General features: G+C 38.3%; 1 protein-coding gene across 1 annotated transcript in view; it reads right to left on the reverse strand.

Annotated features, from left to right (window-relative positions):
* NCKAP5 (NCK associated protein 5) overlaps nt 1–10743 on the reverse strand; it is a 94993-nt gene extending 84250 nt beyond the window's left edge. The window contains 1 exon segment of the mRNA XM_031554326.1: nt 10629–10743. Coding sequence (XP_031410186.1) covers nt 10629–10718 — 90 coding nt within the window. The 5' untranslated portion in view covers nt 10719–10743.
* Between the last annotated feature and the right edge of the window lie 14366 nt (nt 10744–25109).

Genomic DNA, 25109 nt, shown 5'->3' on the forward strand with positions numbered 1-25109 from the left:
CTTGCAAGGCCATTCTATAGTCTTGATATATTCATAGACTATGTACTCTCAGTGTATTTTCACTGCAGACCTCCTAGTGTTCAGCACTATTCTTCACTGCAAGTGAGCGATATGAAAAGAGAATGTTCAGACTGCCAATGTAGATAAAAATAGTAGATGAGAGTTTCTTTGTACTCGCACAAAAAAACAGCCCCAAGCTATGCACAATGAGCTCAAACAATTTGACTGCACAAACTGAAAAAAGGCAGCAATTGCTCCAAGGACTACTAACTTAAAATTCTAAAAAGGTTTAAAATGTTTTCCAGCATCATCCTACTCACCTATCTCTCCCTGACATAATCTTTTTTCTTTTCTCATAATGAATTGCTTAATGTGGCTCAATGCCTCTTAAAAATGACCTTTGACACTTTTGCAGTATACTCTGATGTGTTTTACAACCTGTTTCATTTAGTCAAATCTTAAGTACAGAAAGGACAATTGTAGATTAAGTCAGAGCAATGTAAAATACGAGTGATGAATTCACAGAGTCTCCCATTAGATGCTTTGTACAGGGGCCAGTTACTGATGTCACTGTGACATGAATATGGCTATCTGCAATAATTTTTTTAATTTTGCTTTATTTGCAAATGGCAGTATGATTAAAGCATGACCCACATCTAAAAAAAACAAAAACTGAGCAGTTCATTTAAAATCTTAAAAAATTACATACAACCAGATGGCACAGTCTAAATGATTTCTCATATAAAGCTATTAAACATGACTTCTGTTTTTACCCAGTTTACCTGTATCTATGTATTCAGCTGTTCTCGTGTTTCATTTCCTCCCAGTGGAAGCACAGACTAAAACATAGTTTTGCTTTAGATAGAACATCAGCAAATACAATAATTATACATTTTTGTTTACCTAATAGCTCTTGTTCAGAAGAAGCTGACAAAAATTGAAGAAAAGAAAAGGAATGCACATATATCAGAATGTTTTACAGAATCATCCCAAACTCTTCACAGTTTAGCTTTACCACTGTCAGGAAAAACATGAAGTTTTTGTTTTACATCTCTGGATTTGATTTACAGATCGAACGTAGTGAGCAATAACACTCCCTAGATTAAATATGGGTGATGGAAAAGAGAACAAAGTACTTCCTTTATGTTTCTGATACGAGCCTCCTACGACTTGTTTATCAATCCAAATGTTCTACATATTTTTCTCTCAAAACACTCAATCTTATAGGCTATCGCCCCTACTGAGCATTCTGTAGTCACACTAGTAAACTTCCCAATGATGCTTTCATTGGCTGTTCCAAGCATCACAAATACATATTTTAGACAAAGTTTGGATCAAGAGGACTGTAATAAAGAAAGCCTTCACAGTAATCACTAAAAAGTGAACTCAGCAGACCACTAAGAGTAGATGGAGCGTCCTGTTCAGAGGTCCCCATCTGAAAGTCGGTCCAGGGTATTGAAGTGAGCTACTCTAACCTGTGGCCAATTATTGCTGTTGACGCCATCCCGGCTTTAGTAAACGGACACTCACACTAACAGCATCACCCTCCTCCCTGGCACTTCAGCTGTCAAAATCAGTGACAGTTCTGGACTTGACTCTTGCAAGGCGGGCCTCAGGCATGGGGATGGGAGGGCAATGCTCAGCGTGTTTGTTTTCTATCGCCTTTTCAAAACGGAACACTTCAGCAATGTTCAATAGCGATGACACTGGCAGAAAAAGAAAGGTATTTCAAGAACTAAGTCGTTTCTTCCTCATATGTGTGTATGTGATATCATGAGAATACACATCAGGATTTTTTATGGAGGTACTCTCCTTACTAATTGGTTCGTTAGTACCGCTCTTCATGTAATCACCTTTCCTCTCAGCAAATCTATACACAGCATTTTAACTTTCCTGAATGAGTCCGTAAGTACTAAACTAACTACACTAGACTATTAAAATACCTATCCTTCACTGAAGTACCAACAAGCCAAACTATTCTGAAAATTCATTTGGTAAATTTTATGTAATTAAGGCAATAGAATTACTCTGGATTTAAATTGCTAGAAAGAAGCCTATTTTTATTCCCTTTGCAACCCTTTCACATTTTGTTTTTAATAATGTCTTTCTACCACTTGGATGAAGGCCAAATTGCTCTTTTTAATGAAATGAAACAGTTCAAATGCTGTTTGTTGGTAGCGGTTTGTTTTTTTTTCCCCACAAGAAGGTCCCCTTAGAACTTATACTTGTTGATCCAGTTTTCTGTACATGGTTTCTTTTGGGAATATCACAAATAAGTCTAAAGAACATATCTGAAGATGAGTATTAACGAATGTTTTACAATGAAAGCAATATATTAACTGACTAATTCACACCACAAGCACAAGTACTAAAGCTGACCTAAGAAGAGACCTGTGGGATTTCGGAAAAAAAAAAAAAAAGTATATTATTACATAACCAGTTTTTTTCTTTGATTAGTAATGCAAATCCTTTCCAGAATAAACATATCTGTATTGGTATACTGTTATGTCCATTCTTATGTTTAAATAATTTTCAAAGATAATGTGCACCTTGGCCCAGAAAGCCAACTGTATCCTGGGCTGCATCCAAAGAGAGGTGGCCAGCAGGGAGAGGGAGGTGATTGATCCCCTCTGCTCTGCCTTTGTGATGCCCCATCTGGAGGCAACCAGGGCTGGGGCCACCATCACCAGAAAGATGAAGAGGTGCTGAAGCAGGTACAGAGAAGGCCATGAGGATCACCTCCCCCATGAAGACACACTGAAGAGAGCTCACTGTAGCCTTCCATCACCTAAAGGAAATCTACAGGAAAACTGGAGAATGACTCTTTAACAGGGAGTGTAGCGACAGAACAAGAGGGAATGGTTTTAAACTAAAAGATGGTAGGTTTAGATTAGATTAGATATTAGGAAGAAGTTCCTCACTATCAGCGTGGTAACGTACTGGAACAGGTTGCCCGGAGAAGTTGTGGATGCTCCATTCCTAAAGGTGCTTAAGGCTAGGTTGGACAGACTTTGGGCAACCTGGCCTAGTGGGAGGTGTCCCTGCTAAGGCAGGGAGTTGGAACTGGATGGGCTTTAAGGTCCCTGCTAATCCAAGCCATTCTATGACTGTATGGCTTGACCTTCAGTCTAGGAATACAAAGGAGCACAAACTGGAATTCAAATGATTGACATAAATGGTCTCTATTATTTCTTACTCATTACCTTCACTCAGAATTAGGGAGATAAAGATGGTTCTTATTACTGGCTAGATCCTCTTGCTCAACCAGAACCTTTTCGGTATTAGCCCAGGATGGGCAATGCAGTGTTAGGTCAACAAAATGCTTCTGCAATCCGACATGGATCCAGATAGACTTGGGACAGGCCAGACTGTCTCATTAAAATCTTTTGGTCAAGTGCCAAGAGACAGACCACAGACCTGGGAGCTCTGAAAGCAGCTGCCAATGGAAGCTGACAACAATTCCATGGGGATCCCACTGCTCCATTCAGAGTCAGAGCTGGGCTGGAAGTAGCGCTGGGTGCCACTGGAAGCACACTGCAGCAGGCCAACAAATTGGCCTTCGTATTCAAAGATTTTGGCATCTCTCCAAATAGCAGAAAGATTATCTGAAAACTGATAGCTGCTGTGAACTCCAGGAGGTTACTGCAATCTCTTAGGATGACCAAGCAGTGGTATGTTAAAGCCATACTCTTTTCTCACATACAACCCTTGAATTAAGGAAAGGACAACCATAAGAACACCATTACAGGCAAGATTCAGGCTGCAGGTAACCTGCTGTGCATAAATGAGAAGTCTTTGTACATATTAGGATAATCTTCGTCTGTCAGGTTGTGAATCACCTCCTCATCTTGTTTTCCAGAGTGTCTATGAATTTGTTATGCCTGTTTCATACATATAGGGTTCAGCTAACGTATATGGGCTGGTTTTTGTGCACTCATTAAAAAAAATCTAGAGGAAAGATAAAGCAAAAGATAAAAATAATACAATAATACCATATTGTCAAGGAAAATATAAGTGGAGAATTACAGTAATTATAATACATAATAGAATCATCATAGCAGTCAATCTTCACTACTTGTTTTTATATAGAAAATCCTGGGAAGGCGAGAGCAGCTTGTTTTCCGAGAAACACAGACAGACAAATTGCAAATTTCAGTTATAAGACTTCAGTTATGTTAAGCATAATTCCATTGCTTTGTTGCTGTATTACAAACAAATGATCAAAAGGGGAAAAACTATTTGCACACAACAAATTACGACAAAATGGTAGTTTTGAACAGTGTATGAAGAGCACATCACCCTCCTTTGGGGACAAGAATCCAACCTCAACTTAGTTAAATATGGGAACAAACATTTAACAGAATCTCTGCACACTGGTGGAAACACACCAGAATTAAAACCTGTAAGGAATTACTTGTTACAGAGCTGGTCCTGAATTTCTCTGCATGGAAAAGCAGAACGATAGCAGGTCCTCATGTCCCTTACAGTCCAACAATTCTAATGGAGCTTCCAAGAGTGTGGGAGGCTCCACTTCAGTCCTTCCCTGGGAGGCACAAAACTGCCAGGCTTTGCCTTGTAATATTCTCCTTCGTAGATGAGGGGATCTGGCTGATGCAGTCTCCTGTGTGCACTTCCATCCCAGAGATGTGAGTTTAGTTTTAACGATATATTTCCTCTCTACAATAGAAGTTGGCATTAAAAATTCTACGTGGACTTCAACTAGGGAATTCAACTAGTGCCATTTTTCCAATTCAAGACATGTCCCTTCTATAAAACGTTACACATCAGTAGCCTAAACATTAAACTTGCATAATTTTGTGTAAAGATAAAATTATAGTGCAACAGATACAGCTTTTTTTCTCATGATAGAGCTGTTGACACCAATGTCTGTCCAAGTTTGAAGTGACAGCCTCAACAACTGTTCCACATTTGATTCTCACAAAACACACCGACAAGAAATCATGCCAACATTGCCACCTGAAATATGCCTGCATCATTCATGTAGTCTCACCTCACAGATGCCTATTTCAGAAAGTAACTAGCAAAACACTCCAGGCTTCATAACTGAGAGATTAAGGTCTTTTAGAATTGACATTATTTTATCTTTGTATTGAAGTTATCAGTATCAAGAGTCATTACAAGTCTTCATAATCTCCTCTCCTACTTGTAGCTAAGGCAGGCACATGAACACATATTCACATCTAGCAAGAAGGCAGAAAATGGTCTTAAGCACAAAGCCACTCCAGTGAAACTGCAACATGAACAGATTACTGCCCTGGTGGTGATCTCCTGTAAATGGGACAGACATTCCCCGTGGGGCTCTGTATGCCATTCTTAAAACACTGAAACCTATGAAACCACTTCCAAATCTTACCAAATCCTCTCATCCCTCCAGACCAAAGATCCCCACCACCTCTAAATTCCTAGGCTATAATTGTTCAAACTTTCTGCTACCAGTTAGAGAGTTTAGTCTGATGGGTGCCAAAATGGACAGAGGGACAAACATGAGCAAGGACACTTACCACGATCAGAAAGATATGGAAGGACTCAAACTCCTGCTCTCAGTTACACCCAGGGCCAAAGAAACCTGAAGCATCCAACTATTAAGGCTACCCCATAATCCCCATTCAATCTTTCAACCAGACTGCTTGGTGATGAGTCAACAGCAATGACCTCAGAATGGGTTCACTCTCCTCAACAAATTCCCTAGCACAGACACTTAGGGATGACTGGGCCAGTGATGTTAGACGGGGATGGGGCCAGGCTGTGTAAAAGCCAGGATGTCAGTTCCCAGCAGGGGAAAAAATCTGTTCCCCACTGCAGTATTCTTTTGGAGGGTTTACTTCAAAGAAGCACAGTGGGGCTCTGAAAAGGTTGCAAAGGCTTCAGTCATGAGTACTCATTTCCTCACAGCAAAAATTCTCCCCTACATTTTTTAATATAAGACAGGATAGCTCCACTTGAATTGATTCACTTCCTATTAGAAGTGTAGTAATAGTGTATAGTATGCTGAACAAAAGTTTGGGAGAAATATGCCTTTTTTCAAGTCTACCAAAATACAAGAAGTCTTTTTTTTACTTTTATCTTTTTCTACTCATTATTTGGCTATAAGTGCTCCTTATTAGAAACAGCAGTTCATACCCATTGATGTCATCTTAAATGTAGCTGAGAGTAAAAAGGTATGTTGTTACCAACTTTGTATAGACAAAGGTAAAAAAAAAATAGACTGATGCAGTGTATTTGCTCAAGGAAACAGAAACATTTGTGTCAAAGGAAGGAATCGAAATCTAATCTTCTGAACACAGTGCTTGAAACAGCAGATTGTCCTTCCCCTCTGATGCCATGTCTGTCCTGAGCTTTACTGCCCATCTTGACAATTCCAGAATTGTAACAAATCATGAACTTACAACAAACATTCTTCCTCATCTATTTTGATTACTGTACACTGACAGAAAAGCAGTTCAAAGGAAATCTGAAAAATAGTGAGTGATCTGTAACCAAGACTCTAGATATTTGGTAATGTGATCGAACAGGGAACTAATTCTAGTTTTTGATATCCAAAACACAAACTTAGGAAGAATAGTCTGCAGTGGTGCTTGTTTTAGCTTTTTGGATTGAAGTACTGCTCACAATTATTTCTGCAGATCACTTTCCCTGTGAAAGAAAGTAATAGTAGCTTGAATGACAGTAGTAGTAATATGTAAGGTATTGGTTTGGCCTTTCAAAGTTTACTTGTAGCTGGATAATGCCCCTTTGAAACACAAAAGCTCATACACTAGAACCTTTTCATCATATAAACACTTAAGCAAGAAGCATGATGGTTCACATGAATTCAAATCACAAGTATTCACATCTACATTTATGTGAGCGTTCATTATAAATGTTCCCAGCGTTATTATTATGCAACACGGTAACAGAGAATTTTATTTACAATCCTGCTTCTATAGTCATTTACCCTAAAGAAATCACATCATCCATCTGTAAGTCCAGCAAATTAAATTCCCATAGGGCAGCTAGCTCTATGGAAGGGGTTAGAATATTTTGCTAAAAGTAAGGATCTTGACAAGACATGACACAATATTGTAATAATACTGTACACTCTAGGCTCTATCTTATTATTATTCCTCTGACATGATCACTCTGCAACATTTAATGTTCATTAGCAACAATATTTATTCTGGAGTCAGGCATATTGATATTATAATAAGAACTCAATTTCATAAATCCCAGAACTATAATTAGATTTGTAAAAAACAAATATGCAGACAATGGTCAATAGATCAAAAGCATTTATTGCACAGATGTATTCAGACATTAATTTGAACAGAGTACACACACTAAAACTAACTTAGCGTGGTGTCAGACAATATGAGGCATATGTTGATAAGTCACAACAGAGATCTCCTGGCATGCCCTCATTTGTTACAAAATACATGGCTGTGAAACAGCACTAAAAACTGATTCTCAAGAGTACTGAGTGGAGATCATATCGTCCTTATTACAGAGAACAGGTATGATTCAGAATACTTTCTACAAGGTAGCTGCATGATTATAAAGGATGGCTTTAAAAACAATGGTACTATTTACAGATTCAGTGAGTTCCGTATCTTTATAAGAAGATATGTGTGTGTTTACATATATATACATACATATATATATATATATATATACACACACACACACATATATATACACCACTTGGAGTTCATGTCAAAAAAAGTCTTTTTTCCTGTGTTAGCTCACATCTATACTTTACTTTATAATATAGGACGATAATACAGTTATCATGTTCCCAACAAACTGAATATATCAGGGTATAAAGAAACTTCACCTAAGATGTATAATCAAGTTCTATTTCCATCTGTAAGTACACCAAAAAGTGGTCCAGGCATATTTGAAAAAGATATAAATGAAAAGTTTCTATTGCAATACTGGTGCTTCTTGCCAAGCCTGGAATCAGATTTTGTAGCAGAATTCATCACACATTTAGATTATATGTTTGTTCATGATTTCCACAGTTGATTTCATTAACATAACATATGTAACATATTCATTATTCTCACAATGCTTTACTAATGTGTTTTTCATTTCAGATCTTTTGGCCAACTGTGTTTTGATGAGTGCTTCAGGTATTATCTTCTATTACACATGGTCGTTGCCTAACTCACTGCATAGTTTTTGCTTCATCACTGAGTAACAAACATATAACAAGCTAACCTGTTTGTAGCCTACAAAGCAATATAAGGGCTGAAATGCACTGTTTTCCATGTGAACAGAGCCATTCCTTGAAATTCTCAGAAAAAACAAATTCTTCAAAAATAACAAAGGGAATGGAAGGATGAATAATTCAAAGATACATTCAGAAAAACCACAATGCTCATGGAAATGTTCCATATTTTTATCTATTTTACTCATCACAGACTGGTACATGATGCAGTACATGAGTTCAGGAAAGGGAAAAGCATTGCTTCTGAGTCATGAATTAGGAAAAGGAATTCATAAGCAGAGAAAACCACATATTTGCAATAAAAAGCTATGAGAATTGATAAAGTACAAGCTGTCTTAGTTACCATGAGTAAAATTGAAACAACCAATAAAACTTCCCCAAGAATAAGAAGAGAATAGAAAGAGAAGGACATTGTTATGCAATGCAAAGCACAAAATTAAAAACAATTCTAGAGTAACGGGACCCTAGAAGATCCTGGGACAGAGATGGCTACACTCCATCTAACTCTGGTCTGTGGAATGAGCCCCATCTATTACCCAATAGCTTCAAAGAAAACCTCATGCCTAGAAAGAAAAGGAAATGAAGGGAACATGAAGGGAAACAATGAATTGCTTTTCATGTCACTAACTGGGCAAAACTTTTTCTTGTGATGGACTGAAAAGAAACACATGAGATTTTACGCTAAACACGCCATGGTACCATTCTTGTGACTGGCAGGTGACAACAAATGCCTGTGCCCCAAAGAAAAGAAAAAAAACACCAAAAAACAGAAATCCTTTCTCTTTTCAAAAACTATAATGCAAATAAAACATGAAGGAAAACTTACACAGAAATATACAAATACTGAAATTGGAAAGATCAGTTCACTTCCCTTCTAGGGAATCAGCACATGCATGAAATTTCCACTTTCAAGAAGATCACACAGCTAATAATTTTCTGCTTTTAGCCTCCAAAGAAGGGGACAAAACACCTCATCTTGACTGAAACAAAAAAGTATTTTTCCTCTCTTGTCGCAAGTTCAAAAATAAAATCCAAAGAAATTAAAACCTAATCGTAGTATCAACTTACTGTAATTTCCAAGGTAAAACACTGTATAGAAAAAGTGGCAATAAAATGTTTCATAAACAGTGTACGTTACAAGCAGACAATCAAGGAATCCACCCAAGGTAGAGAACGGAACCAACCCACTTCAGAATACCCAGTGTGTAGTGGCAGGAGTGAGCAGAGAACTCAACAGAGAGGAGGGAACTAAGTTTTGGTTTCACATTCCAAAAGGGCAGCAAGTAAAATACAGATGTTCTCATAATCAGTTTCTGAAAGCACAATGTTCTATATTATGAGTTCAACAAAAAGTTTAATTCATCCTGAAATTAAATTTTACAGGCTATCATTCTACCAAGAAAAATTGATTATTCTGGGAGGTTAACTTAAAAGATTTTTTTTTTCCCTTCAATCCCAGCTTAAAATGAAAATTCAATTATAGCAGTAAATACTTCTTAATATACATTTTTGTTTAGCTATATGACTGTATTTTTGCTCCTTCTGTACGAAAGAACTATGGTAACTAAACCTTTTGAAAAGCATCTTATCAGAAGGGTTGATACCCTGTACAGACTTTCACACATGCTTTCAGCATTTTATATCTTCATAAGAAATGCTTATTTTGTTTAAAAAGATAAAGCATAGAACTGCCTTCAGCAAGTGCTTTTTAAAAAGGACTAATGTGCAGAATATCTGATTAGCTGGGCTGTAGATCATTCGTGTTTCCAGAGACTTTTCACCACCAGAGGCTTCCCACCACCTCAGATTCACTGCTTCCAGAACACAGAAGTATACTAGAGAAGTGTACAACTCTCCTTTCTCATAAACAGCACAAACTGACCTAATTCCATACAAAAAGCTCTGAAGTCATTGCTTTCTTAAAATCTGTCCTGAGACACTTTCCCTCTACCCCAAGTGAGGCTAATAAAACACATGTACCACAGCAGTAAGCTGGAAAATTATGCAGCTTGATATAGAAACCTCAAACTCAGTAAGAATATGAGCTGATAAAATTTTCCATCCTAATGTGAAGGTCAAGTGGTAAAAAACATCTATGTCTTCTAATATGGAATATAGAATATATTACTTAAAATAACAAACACTTTGAGAAAGTCTTCAAACCTAGCTTTACTGTCCCACGTAAGCTGTGCAAAGTAACAACTGCAGATAATAATGTCAATAAAAAAAGTCTTTAACTATGATGAGAGAACAACTGGAAAAATGTAGATGGTATTAGCAACCATTTGTAAGTATTTGTAACAAACAGGGAAACATCATCCAACACATTTATCTTAGTAGTGAGACTTCTGTCTCATAGAACTTTTCTATTATAAGAAAATAGGTAATAAGTCATTACTACCTGATATGCCTTCATGATATTGACAGTTCCTTCTCCATTCTGGCCTGGGGATCCTTGGCTCTGTAGTAAATTTCTCACCGTTTCCTCCATTCTAGAGAATGAAAATATTTATATAAGACAACTGCATGGAACAAAATTTAGAGCTGCATTCAGTGTTTTTGTTCTTTACAAGAGCCAAACGCATCCATGGCTACCATGAAATTAATATTTAAAGGAAATCCTGGCTTTATAATGTTCTCATACTCCATGTTATGAATAACACATTAAGAGCACTCTTTTATCTCTGAATATGCACAGTAATTAGGTGCATTGTTAAAATCCTACTGTAGATCAGTTACAAAAATTAAAAACAAGTATTAGCAACAAGCTCACCTTGTCAACACTGTAACCAAACAACATGATAAAATTACTGTCATTTAGGAACAAAATCAGTCAGATTCAAAAAGAAACTGTTCTGTTTCTAGCCAATTGTCAGCTTTGTACAATTTAGACAGACTGTCAAATACATTACCAGTATTTACTCTCTTTGATAGGTGCAGCAGTGTGTGCCAGTACATTTGTTTATGGAGGCACAGCTGCTCAATATATTCACCTCTTTGCCCTTTCAAAGGGATGTAAAAAGCAAGTGTTGTCTACAATCTGGTATTACCATCTCAGGAAAACATAATCAACCTCGGTTCCATCAGTGAAAAGAATGTTTGCACTCTCATTTTGGAAGGTGCTAATGGCTACCAACAAAAGCTGTCTTTGATCTTCCTCCATTCATTGAGCATGTTAGAGCTAAGAACAGCACTAACCCTCCTGAACAGAAGAAGCTCTGCTCCTTCAGACAGCAGGACCACTGTAGGCACTAGAGAGGCCAACCAAGGTAAATTAAATCCTATGGGCAGAGTGGATGTCACTGAGAGTGACTGCATGCCCAGTCCATGGGACTGAAGCAGGTTTCACCTCTGCGAGTATGGGTAAGAAGAGGAAAAAGATCACAATTCAGAGCAGCAGTGATGGACAAAGCAAGGAAGAAGGAGTGTTCAAGGGTTTCAAGATAGAAGTTGGAAAAGTGACATCCAGTTGCAGCTCCTCATGCTTCTCCCTCATCCACCTTCTCACTGCCATGGCACTTCTTCAGCTGTGCGGAAGCCACAGTTTTCCTCACCTCCATTTTCACATTTTCTGTTCTTTTCCTTGAAGCTGTCTCAGTCTGGAGATACAGCTGGAAAAACAGCCCAGCTTGGAAGGGCCTGGGAAGGGACAATGCTGTGAGCTACGTGTGAGGTGACATGCAGGCTAGAGAGGAGGATTAACACCTTGCTCCACATTGCCAGATAAGCTGCACATCAGAACAGCAGCCTTGAAAAACACTGCTATTCCCAGGCACATCAGGCTGAAAACTGCCTGCTGCTGTTCATTTCTGCACTGCTTGGGGAAACGGGGACTTTCTATGCACCATTCTCTGCAAATGCAATTGAGCAGAAGAATTATTCACAGCATATCATTTTTTTTTTTTAATATTATTTCTAAGGTAACAATCCAGTGAGACAGCAAATATTAGCTAACTGCTCTGGAGAAAGGCCAATAGCATTATCTTTATAGAAACTATGTCTGCCTCAAAGCCTTTCTGCTCATTCAGTCTTATCAGAATGAATGGTGTTGGCTAATTTAGCAATAATATGATGTTTTACTGGGTTTTCTCCTTGCAAGTCAGCCAGCTATGCTGCTTCTTGAGAAGCTGATGCTGTGATGTACTCATTCTGCCAAGATGCCCACTGACATTTTCCTTATTCGTACGATGGGTTTTTTGTCATTGATGTGCAGACTTCTACATTGCCAGAATGCCTACATAACAGTTGGACCATCTGTTGACCGAATGTGAATGAAAACAAGCCAGCTCTAATCTCTAGTGCAGACAGTGGTGCAGTTTTTCAGTTGCAGATTGCAACCACTTCCGCTCACAGGCTGACCTTAATCAGACTCCTCTTACACAAAAGAATACATTTTTTTGGTTCATAATGGATATATATTTAGTCCTCACTGAAATATTTCCTTTCTTCATATACTTACTATTTCATTTTTTTTAAATTGATGGCATAGTATAATTCTTATTGTAATTACTATGTTTCTATATATGTACAGAAAGTATATCCTACAGAAAGGTTGGACAACAGACCTGTCCAACCTAACTGCCTTACAGTGACTGGCTCGCACACTGTCTCATGTGGCAATTAGAACTACCACTGAGCAGCACATAGATTTCTAAGCAACAGAATACAATTTGCAACATGACAAAACTCTCAGTTAAACGCAGTGCAGTTTTCTTGTTTTCTTTGCTGCTATTATAACACTTTTAAAATGCTGACAGTCATGCAGCTGAGCCACAGGTACAGCAGAGATACCGCCCGTGCTGTCATGTCACTATAAAAGCAGCAAGTAGAGAAGATCTCAGTATTTATGGAACATCCAAAAACAGAAAGAGCAAACCAGTTTCTGTCAAATATCGAGTATAAATATGCTCATAGTCAGATTTACTGTAGAGCTCTGATGAACTGTGCTCCTGCAGCTCACAAGCTGCTGCTTCTTCACCAGCACCCCAGTTTGCCATTTTCTAGTTAGGATTGCTTAACCAAACATGGTACAGAGTAATAATTGAGGCTTGCTTCCCATAAATCAGAATCTCTGGAGCCTGAATTAATGGCACACTAATTAAAAACTGATTGCTATATTACAAACTATAATATTTTTCACAGTGTTAAAGAATACAAAAATTGTAAACTGAACATGAAATATCACAATACCAATGCTTTGCTCCCTGAACAAAGCTTCCAGAGGACACATAAATTTTGGGAGAGAAACACTTTAGAAAGGCTATCTCTACACACCACAGGGGATTTTCCCCCCTTCTGGTAACCACTAAGGTCACCTAGTCTTAGTTATGGCTCTAATATGCTGGATGGACCCACTCCAGTATTAAGCACTTGCTTATCATAGCCAGCATAGCTACTCCCCACGCATGTATTCTGTCTGCTTGCTGGCCAATGCTAGAAAACCTATTTTGCCAAGGATTCTGTGTATCTTACATAACTATCAAGCTGTTACAATCTGTAAAAACTCTAAATCTCACCATTCTGAGTCTACTTTTTTCAATCACTTTAAGAACATTTATTTTCCCCTTTTTTGGTGTGTGTTAAGTGTCTATTCATCTGAAGTATTTCAATACCATTAAAATTCCTCTTACATCTATTATTTGAATAGAAAATTGAAGTTTTCTTAAACTGAAGTGTTCCTTTCAATTTATTAAAAATAAAAAAAATAATAAAAAGATTTTCTTCAGGAGAAAACCAAGTGAAACCCATGTTTGAGACAAGCTTTTAAAAGTTTCTTATCAAAATGCCAGAGCAGAGAAATAGTCCTCCACCAGCCCTAAACCAAGGATAAATTTCTGAAAGCATTAAACAGAAGAAATGAGGCACTCTGAGACTAGAATATGCTCATGGAATACAAGAGTTTAAAGAACATAAAATATTAATGTTACTGTAGGAAGCACTATCAGGTTCTCATCCAGAATATTATCTGCAATTGTGATCATCAGTGTTCAGGTGCGGCTCACTCACAGCGCATTCGCTGAAAGGCAGCTCGGAGGTTGTTTGCAGGAGCCAAGAACTTGTGTTGTGAAAAGAGATGGAAGAACACATCTTCCTGAACCTGAGAGAACAAGGATCTACCATGGCATGACTTCCACAAATGAATAAGTGTGAAAAAGTAAAATGGGAAAGAAGACTGCATCAACTTAAGGTCAATGACTGATAAAATAAAATGGAAGTTTAGTGGTTTGAAATGCTTACAAATAAAGTTAGGCTGAAATTAGAATGTATTTAATCACTGAAGAGACTCTGAGACTCTGAAACTGTTCTGCCAGGCACAGTAATGGGATGGAAAACCTAAACAGCTTTAAGACAGTTGAGCAGTTTATGAAATTAATTAGATAACAGAGTCAAAAGCTGACGAGTGGAATTTATGATTCAAAGGTCCTCGCCTCCTGTAACAAAATCAGTCATTCCTACATTTTAATTTGTAATTTGTCCAGTGCTGCTGAGAGAATATAAGGAAATCAATCAAACTGCAACGTGTAGCATTTATTTTGCTCGTGTTTCTGCATGTTTCCAGGCATGAGGGCCGAGGGAATCGCTGGAAAAGAAGAAACATTGCTCCCTGGCTGTGGACCTGCACAGTGGCCATGGATGCTCAGGCCTTCCCTGTATTGTTTCTACAGCTCGGATCTCGTTCAGAAGCCAGGACCTGCCTGCAAGGACCATTGGGCTATAGGATACTTGCTTGTTAAGATTCTTGACAGTTTCTGACAGCCCTGCTGCCTCCATCTCCTGCCTGACCCAGCTGCTGACATCTCTCACAGTTTGCCACAGTAATTTCACATGTGGGGGATTTTATCTGACCAACTCTTCACTGTACAGTACATGTTTTTATGTCCTGTTTCACTGCAGCTGAAACTTCTTCTCTCCCCTGCAGCGTATCCCTTAGAGGTGTTTGATCTCTCCAGAACTAAAACCTTTTCTTGACAAAGCAAGCTTTCTTTGAAATAAAGCTTTTCCATAAATCCTGATCTTCAATTCCCCTTCTAGCACAGGGGCTACGCACTGTATATCCTTCACTCTGCTCAGCAGCATCCATGCAGCCTATTTTACATCTCTCCCTTAAGGGGAGAGTAGCACGTAGTTGTTCCTGCTCCAGAAAGTGCATGACAGTTCAACCCCTTCTCCTGTGACCTATTTCCTTCAGTATCTCTGCAGGCTGGCAGCTGCCTTTTGCTAGGTGCTATCACCTCCTCTCTTCATCACCCTCAAGCTGAGGTGACAGTATTCAGTGGTTATTTCAAAGTCACGTCACAAGAATTCCTTCAACTTCATGCTGACTTACAGCCTTACAGAGATGTGTCCAAAGCTTTCTGCAGACACTGCAGCAGCTGAGGTTTGCATTTCAGTCTTTTCCACTTTCCCATGTCATGCAGCAGGCACACGGCCCTTTTGAAAGCCTTAGAGAAAAATATCGGTAACAGTTCCTTCTGCATCTTTAGCTTAACTTAGTTCTGTGTACTTTAAATTCTCAAGTGGGTATTTTCTTCCAGCTCCTGCCTGCACAACAGTGATGCTTCCTGCCTCTCTCCTGGGCCATTTCCAGCTCTAGTCTCTTTGTTCCTATTTTAAGTTACAGCCTCCCTGGAGTTGTGGCCTGGCTTTCACGTCCTTGAGCTCTCTGGCCTTTCGTACAGACTGACCATGGATTAAGGAGCAAGTTCCCACGTGATTTCTCAGCTTACAGCCTCTTCCAGGCCTTTCCCTACAGCCCTGAGCACTCCCAGGAGCTGGGAACCAGGTGGCATTTTCACCAGCTGGGCTCTGGTTGTCTCTTTTCAGTCTGCAATCTGTTAAGCTTTGGTGGCAGACTGCTGTGTTCCTGATCAACCTTCCAGCCCTCTCTCAAACCCACAACACAACCAAACAGAAAGCTTCTCTCTGACAGTTCTCAAACAAATTTGTTTGCTCACTTATGTACAGTTTCAAACTGGACTTGAATCACATCCAGATGAGGCTGCCTGCTCTCCCCAGCTCTCTTTTGACCTGGGGCTCATCTGTGTACTGAGGTGAGTTCCAGCTGTGCCTACAGCCCCAAAAACCTTGACCCTCCTATGCAAGACATGGAGATACCAGGCAGACATGATCTCTCCTTCCTGCGGCTCTGTCTGGCCCCGTTGCTCCCAGGGAACCTGCAGCACAGTGTCAGAGCATTACCTTGAATGGGCAGGTAGCCTGGAGGCTTACAGCAGCTTCTCCAAATAATTGAGGTATTGAAAATGGATTTTATAAAAAGCAAAGAGAGAAGTAAAAGAAGATATATGATAAACTTTAAGGAGAACTGACAGATGGGGAATGTTGAGGCTCTAATCCCCATGAGATTTTCTCTGTATTTTCAGTTCTGCTTAGGATACGACTCCGGTACATGCCTTAGAGCAGTGTGCTAGGCAAAGCCTACAGAATGCACAATATCCAGCCTTAGGACTTCAGTTAGAAAATGAAGTAATATCCTCTACAGCAACAGAAAGACATATATAATGTATGAATTATGCTCATACAGTCTGCTCTCAGTAAGGGTACACCTCAATTCACAAATACTACACAAATCCTCCTCCTGCAGCACCAGCCCGGCCTGTTCCCCAGTCCAGCCTCTGGGCAGCCAGCTCAGCCCTGTGGCATTTCCTAGTGGCAGATCCAAACTGCATAAGCTGATGCTAAACCATTCTTCTGAAAACATACTCAAAACCTACTCAAACTTTTGCCTGCAATGCATGCTACCTACAGAACAGTTACACATATAAAAACACCAAAGCATTTGTGCAAGATGAAGTGAACTACTATAAGGCCATGCCAGAATGGAATAGGTCTCAATCTCTACTAACAAGGGGAGAAGGACCCTCCCTTCATAAGCAATCCCTCATCAGTTGCTCACTCCAGTAGACCATCCCATCCTTGAAAATCTCATGGAGCTGAAGCACTGAGCACAGCGTTTGCTTAGTTAAACCACTAATGACTGAACCCACTGTAAATTATCAAGGTACCCCTAAAATAATATATATGTCTTGAGCCTCAGATAAGTTGAGTAGCATTTTGAAATACCTCAGCATTGGCATAAAACTACTCCCACACAAGTCTGAACTCCATTATTATGCAATGACAGAGCTGACATTCTCTGAAACTGCTCTAACGACTGTCTGAGCCAGGAAATGTTGGAAATGTTTCCACTGTCTCTTTCAGCCATATAGATTTCACTCATTAAACATACCTAGAGCAAAAAGTTTCTAAGCGGCAATAGAAACCAGTGATAATGTTTATTTCTGTGTTGCCAGATAGACAAATGCCATATGGACTGTATGGGTGTCTTCCATCACCAGGCCCATGTAAGATTTTGTAAGCTACAGGCATGGAGGAGGATTAAACAAAATACAGTCCAAGACTAAGCCTCACAGAAAAGCTTCTTACTGGCAATGGAAAGGATTTCTCAAACATTAAACTGTCTCTCCTTCAATTCCCCAGTAACACTTTTAGAACCTTAGGAGAGGAGATATTTTCATTAGTTGTAAGTGGATAGAACCAGACATGTAGAGAAAGCTAATTCTCGTGTCAACTTAAACATATGCTCATAAGTTAAAATTTAATTCACACTGGAGGCAGCAGAAATAGTTGCAATGTTTCAGCACATCCAAAAGCATCTGAAAAATTAGATAAAACTGCACAACCAGACTACAAGTATTTCTAATTTCAAGTAATTAGTTTTTATGCCCCCTCATCCCCCTTTTTTATATTTTAAGTAATTATTTGGTTTTCCATATTTGCAAAAATACGGGTAGGTGGATGGCTTTATCTACCAGCTACTCCAAATACATACTTAATTTTATACATATGAGCATCCTGATACAGACAAACTACTCCTGCTTTAAAGTACCTGTGAGTATGTAAGGCCACTCAAAACCAAAAAGATTTGGGCTGGTACTAAAACCACCTGTGTGTTGATGTAGCTACATAAATTTGTATTTTCCATGAATAACTGCAAGGACGCATGGAGGGAGGCAGCTTTTGTGTGGTTGAAGCAGTACAGCGAAGCACAAGCTGAAAATAAGGACTGTGAAAGTGAGCATTTGCAGAACTGCCCACAGTGCAAACCAGTGATTCTTCTGCATTTCCACACTACACAGCCATCAGGAAACTTTTATGCTCAAACTGCAAAGCATCCAAGCATCTGAAAAAGTCCTATGATATGAACAACATCAAATTCATGGAACCAATAAATGGCAGTATTTTCTTTACTGTATTGTTCTTCCCCTAGATATCTGCATCCTCCCTGTACATGTACACTACTACTGGCAACAAAATACGTGTTTATATTTGGAGAAAGATTCATTCTTTCTTTTCCTTCACAACACAGCTGTGAGAACTCTTGTAGTAACAGTTCCTTCATAATTCACACGACTGGGAAATCCATTGCAACAGACATTTTCCCATTAGCAAACAACCACAGTAAGAATCCAAGGATGATCTATCACAAAGTGGAGTTTGTTTCTGCAACGGGCAGATCAGATTAGCTTTAATTATCATAACTCACCACGTGCTAACAAACGTGGTTATTCTATTAGGAAGATCAGTGATGTGAGTCTTCATCCCAGGACATACCAAATGCTCATAAGTGCTCTGAGGCCCATAGCTGTTGTGCCACGATTATGCAGGTTAACATAACATACCACACTGACATCTTACAGGTGAATGGAAAGGCACAGCAAGGTTAAATAATACAGCTAATATTGGTGTTAGAATCCAGGTCACCAACTGCTAACTGTGCTGGTGTGAGCAGCAGGTGACACCCTCTTTGCTTCATATTGTTCTATGATATGACAACAAATCTTAAGCTCCTTCCATCAACAATTTGAGCTCTGTGTCTTACAAAGTTTGGAGTAACTTCAAATAAATTGGCAGTTTTCCTGTCTCTTTACTAACATGTTAATGTTTCACACATTTCAATGAATAGCTTATGCTCACATAACCTTAAACAAGCCATTCAATCTGGAATGAAGCATGGCACCAAATACTTCGTTCTGTCTTTTTACCATTCTGACATTTCTACTCTTCTACATTAAAATGAAACCTGGAGGATTTGTGGAGCTATGTAAAGAGATATTTATATCTCACCACTCTACAATTGTTGAGCAATTAAAAAAATGCAAAACATTTAAAGTATGTAATTCTTTTGATTAAGTGGATAGAGAGCATGCATATTATTGCTGTGCAGAAAGATATAAATTCTTTTGATTAAATGACTACTAAATATGCATTTTGTTAAAGTTGTTCCTGAAGTTTCATTATATTTAATTCCATGCAACATGCCCCAGTGCCTTTAGAGCCAAAGACTGGAAAATTTACTAAATTCTTGTGCTATTTTTCCCCTTAAAAATTATTTGTGAGTTTAATGCCTATATAAAAAAAAACAAAACAACTATCTACTATGCAGCGAACTGGAATCTAAATAAATAAAGATTCAAGGGACCACTCCCTCGGTTTGGGTTCAGTACACTACAACTTAGGTTAAAAAATCAAAATCACAAGAGAGGCACCAACCATTTCCTGATACCATACCACTCACTGCAAAAGGAAAAAGGCCAAATTCCTGCAAGTGTTAACTACCCAGGATTCAAGTGCATCAGGAAAGATTCCCACTTTCAAATGAGATATCCCTTCCCCCCCCCAAATAGATCACTTCAGATGTTCACAAAAACAAAGAACAGCAAGAATCAACACAACTGCAGGCAACACAGACTGCATCCCAAACATGAGTTGTCTAAAAATACTTTTAAAGACAATACAGAGTCTTAATAATTTCTTTTGATCTTTTGCACTTCGGCACTCAGAGTTACAGTTTATAAGGACGAAAATTATAGAAGTGAAAAACGGAGTTCAGCCATGGCTTCCTGAAAGCCTCCAAACCTTCACACACGGGACAAGCAGAGCTGGATGAAATGTGCAGAACAGCCCTGGAACAAAGCAGTTTCCTAGTCTAATGGTGCACAGCTCAAAAGCAGCTTGCCCTTCTGGAGGTCAGACTCAGTAAACAGCAACATACACTTATTACCAATGAAACCTAAGATATAAACGTCTCTTCCAGTCTGAAATTTCAGGTGTCTAGAAAAGAACCACAAAAACAAGTCATGTTGGAAACATAAGAATAAAAGCTTACTGGTTATAGATTCCTGAGCTGTGGCTACACTGCAAAAGGGCCTAAACAATAAATAGATGGTTGGAATTATGGCCTCCAAGGGCTTAATTACCTGTGTCATTAGGTAGTGGTAGTCTCTCTAAAATGATACTGACTGCTCTTCTATAACTAAGCAGTTGATAATGAGGTAATAAAAAATACATGACAACACACAGAGAACAGGGCTGGGATAGTGTCATACGGAGCATCATTAGCTTTGATGCCAATGAACAAGTAGGGCTGAATTAAAACATTTGCAAACTGTTCACAGAAAAAAAAAAAGGACATAGAAATATTTGTCCATTAATCACCTTCAGTGTTTCAGTGTTCTTCCTTGCTAGATGTGCAATACTTACAAAAGCAAAGCAAAGGAAAAGAAGGAAAGAATATCTAGGTATGAATAAGATGCAAGAAGAAAGAGTAGCAGCTACATTAAAAAAAAAAAGGAAAAAGGAAAAAAAAGAAAAAAGACAAAGGACACTTATGCCTCTATGTTAAGTGCCATAAAGCACTTTCTGAATATTTCTGATCACATTACTCTGTCACAGCTATTATCCACTGCATGAAGCAACAACAGGAAACAAAAATGAGATCACACATGCTCGAAATGCCAAATTCTATACTATTGAAACTCACTCCTTTAAATCGCATTATCTCTCTAATTGAATAAAAATGTGAAAATCAGTTGTATTTCTCTGCATATAATTTGCTCTGAAACATACAGAAAGAACACTGGCTCTTTTGTGCTCACATACGCTCCCATTTTCCACTTTCTGAAGTTGTTTCCCTGGTAGCAGACCCAGTGTCTGAAATATCTCTTGCTTCTAAGCTCAGGAGGAAAGCTGTACGATGCCAGTAACCAGATGAGAAGATGAAGGGACACTTTAGAAGGATGGCCACTGTCAATATGGAAATAATAGCAACAGGAATATAAGATTGAGTAAAAGGATGTGTGACTTTGGTCCTTAAAGTAGAGCATCTGGACAAACTAAGATTTGGGTTAGAAGAGAGAAGGAAATGTACAAACAGATAAAGTCTCTTAAAGAGTGAATGGAAAGGAAGATTCTTATGACTTGTGTAAGGATCACAAGTAAAAAAAACAACAGAACAAACAACGTAAGAGAATTTTAGAAAAAAAAGAAGAAAAATGCAAATGTAAGGAAACAGCAGAATGGATCAACAGAAAAGCTAAATATAAAAAGAAGAGAGAACATCTAGATATCTCTAAGTTGAAAACGTTCAATTATTTGCAATGTACTGGAATTTCATGTGCAAAAACAGGAGAACTGTTAGCAGGGACTTCGAACAGAATATCATTTAAGAAGGTTTTAGAAAAGGATTTTTAGTCTAACTATAGCCCTGAATGGACAATAACAATATCACTCCCTCCCCCCTCCATGCTCAAGCACTCATTCTTTAATCATCTATCTTCAGCACAGCACGGGATACATTTTAAAACTGCTTTCCAGGATTTTAGCCATGCAGCTCCCATTGTGTTTAATGGGGATGCTGTGAACAGAGCTCTGTATAAGACTTTCAAAATGCACTCCAAAAATCTCTAAATAATGCACTAGTTGAATACAACCCTGTTTACTTCTCATGGCACACAACTAAAATGAAACTAAGATTAGGTCTTTTATATGAGTAATATTTAGTAGGGAGTTCATCGGTGTTTCCTATTAGGCCATTTTTCCTCTCTATTAATATTTAGCACGACTATTTAGCGTTTCCTTTCTTCATAGTATTTAAACCAATTGGTAAAACTCAAAGTCAACCACACTTGCTTCAGAAAGGAAGATCCAACTGTTAACACATCTGCCTGAGAATTGAGAAGCACTTCTTTAAGACTTCACGCTGTGATAGGATACCTCTGTGGCTTTGTTTCAGATTTTCCTCTGAAAATTGATTTAACAGTTTCTACCCCATAATGGCTTTATGACGATAATAAACACCAGTGAAGCATTAATCAAAGATTCATCAGACACAGGAAAGAAAGAACGCTCCGATATTCATCTCCTCTCTCCCTTCAAGAGGAGGGCTGTCTCCATGATCAGGTCTGAGATAATATGAAAGTTTTGAGAAATGTAAATTCTCACCCCCTGTGCTCTATAAAGAAAATACTTTGGCTTCTGTGCTTTCACCTTTCAGAGGCAGCATTCAAAATTAATCCATGAAGATGCAATTTTAATTAGTTTTCTTGCACCCAGACAGTGGATCATATTCCACCATGCTTTGCAATACGATCCTCTAAATAGCCTCAGCTACATAAAAAGGTTCAGGTATTTCAGTTTCAGGGGACAGATCTTCAATCTCTGCAAAGCAGAACAAAATTATTGAAGAGAAAAGAAGGCTGGCACATTCATTAGGCAATAGTTTATCCAAAGAACAGCAACAAAATAGCATATGGAGCCTACATTTCTGGCTTCAGAAACGAACATCAGATGTATTAATATCGACAGCTCACCATACATTTATGTTATTACCTGTTCCATGCAACTTGTGCTACCATGGAAGAGGAAGATTGTTTTAGGTGTACAAGTACTTATGCTTAGATAACTCAAAAAATAGTGTTCAAGCAAAGAAAATTCTTCAGTCATGAACTGATTGGGCACATTTTTCCTAGTCTTATACTACAGATAGTGGACATAAATGTCTGCCATTAAAATCTGGATAAATACCTGTAAAGCAAGAAAATCAGCATTTTGCAAGATTCTGAGTTTGTTAATGGAATGCAGAGAAATGAGATGACTAGCAACTACATGTACCAGCTTCAAACTGTACCAGAATGAATTATTGCAAAATCGAATAACTTTGGGTTACAGTTCATTTCACAGAATCAGAGTCTTTATGTCTTAAGTGGAGAAAGAGCATGAATTTTAGCTAATCTGGTGGAAACAAAGCTTCATAAGCCTGCTATACTAAGAAATAATTTAGTAGTTCTCCTGAGGGACATTTTCCCCTTCTAAGCAAGAACAACACAAATAAAAAGAATCTTTCTGAATCCTTAATTAAACAACAAAAAAAGACTGTAAGAAAACAATCATTATCTTATAATACACCATTACAAGGCAGGAGACCCAATTTAGATATCAGTGTTCATGAGGGGAAAGGGCAATAACAATAAAAAAGCTGAAAAGTCCATGAGAGAGAGGCTGCCTTGGGTACGTGGGGAATAAGGGGATAACCACAGGACAGCAGTGCTCACAGCCACAGCTCTAACAACTCCATTTGTTCTTCCATTCATCACAAGCAAAAATCCAACACAGAGTGGGTAATCTTGTGCATGACAGAGGATTCTATTAGCATGAGAAAAAGCTATGTCAGGTATCTCCTGCACCTATGGCCAGTCAGGGAGGATGTGATTCCAGGCTAGTTAAACAAATGCAATATAACCTGTGGATGTAGGAGTCCTGCTCATGATAGAAAAAGAAGACTCTGCTAAAAAAATAGCACCCAGGTCAGATACAGTGTTTCTGTTGGTGCAGCAGAGCCACCCAAGTGAGGTGCTGTCGATGCAGATCCACCTGCTAGCTCTCTTCATAGCAAAGACAATTCGAGCAAGTAATGCCATCCTGCAGAAAATCTAATCTAGGACTGACTGTAAAATGGAGCAGAATTATCTTACATCATCCACATTCACATTACTTTTTAAAATGACTGCTACAACAATAATTTGTATTATCCATATTTGCCTGTTTTATTAGTATTTTCTAAACAACATTTTCATTCCAAGATTACTATAAAATAAAGATGCTGACAGTATTTTTATTAGCACAGTGTTAGCACCGTATTTTTTTTTCTTACCTTTGTTAAGCTCATTGCTAATGAGATAATTTCAAAGAAATTCCAAATTAATAAAAGGAACAATAATATATTTTCTTTAATATTCATTATCCTAAACCCACACTTGCTGTTCAAGATACAAAGCACATCGTATGTTTTGACAAACTCCTTGGCCTGCGATTCACATTGTTTGGAATGGTATAAATTATAAATCCAACAATATTTGGAATTGCAGAAGGAGTATGTTAACTCATCTTGCAATAAAGGCCACATCCATATGTAAAACATGGGCTTCATCGTTGTGGCATTTACATTAGTCTAGAGGGAGGAAGGGAGCCAAATCTATCTTGGTGGGCTGATCAATTCCAGCATCTGACTCCTAACATTGTTTAAAAAGGACAAATCTTTTAAAATTTGAGTAAATGTATCTTGATTTTATAAGTTATAACCTCATCTCTTTGACCAAGTGGAAACTTCCAAGATTTAAAGCTCATTTGGGAACAAATCTTTCAGTTTATCACTGATGGAAAATAATAACGAAAAAGCACATAAAATGACTGTTTAACCATCTACTTACTATTGGCATCCCATGCTGCTGTTACAGGAGTTGTTTTAATAATGTACCAGTAGTACAAACTTGCCTTGCAATAAGCAAGTCTTCAATTATGAATATAAAAATCAGATATTTCTATGTTGTCTAGAATATTTCATGATAAAAAGGTATCTAATATTCCTTTATCGTGTAAATTAATTTACCATAATGATAGTGAAAAAGTCAAACATAATTCTGAATTGTTCTAAATGTCAAGATCTAATGGTGGAAATCTGTGCTTAAACAGCATCACACGGTCACACACCTACTGCAGTAGGTTTTCACTACTGGCAAGTGGATGG

This window comes from Meleagris gallopavo, chromosome 7 (assembly GCF_000146605.3).
Source record: "Meleagris gallopavo isolate NT-WF06-2002-E0010 breed Aviagen turkey brand Nicholas breeding stock chromosome 7, Turkey_5.1, whole genome shotgun sequence".
Classification (NCBI taxonomy): Eukaryota; Metazoa; Chordata; class Aves; order Galliformes; family Phasianidae; genus Meleagris; species Meleagris gallopavo.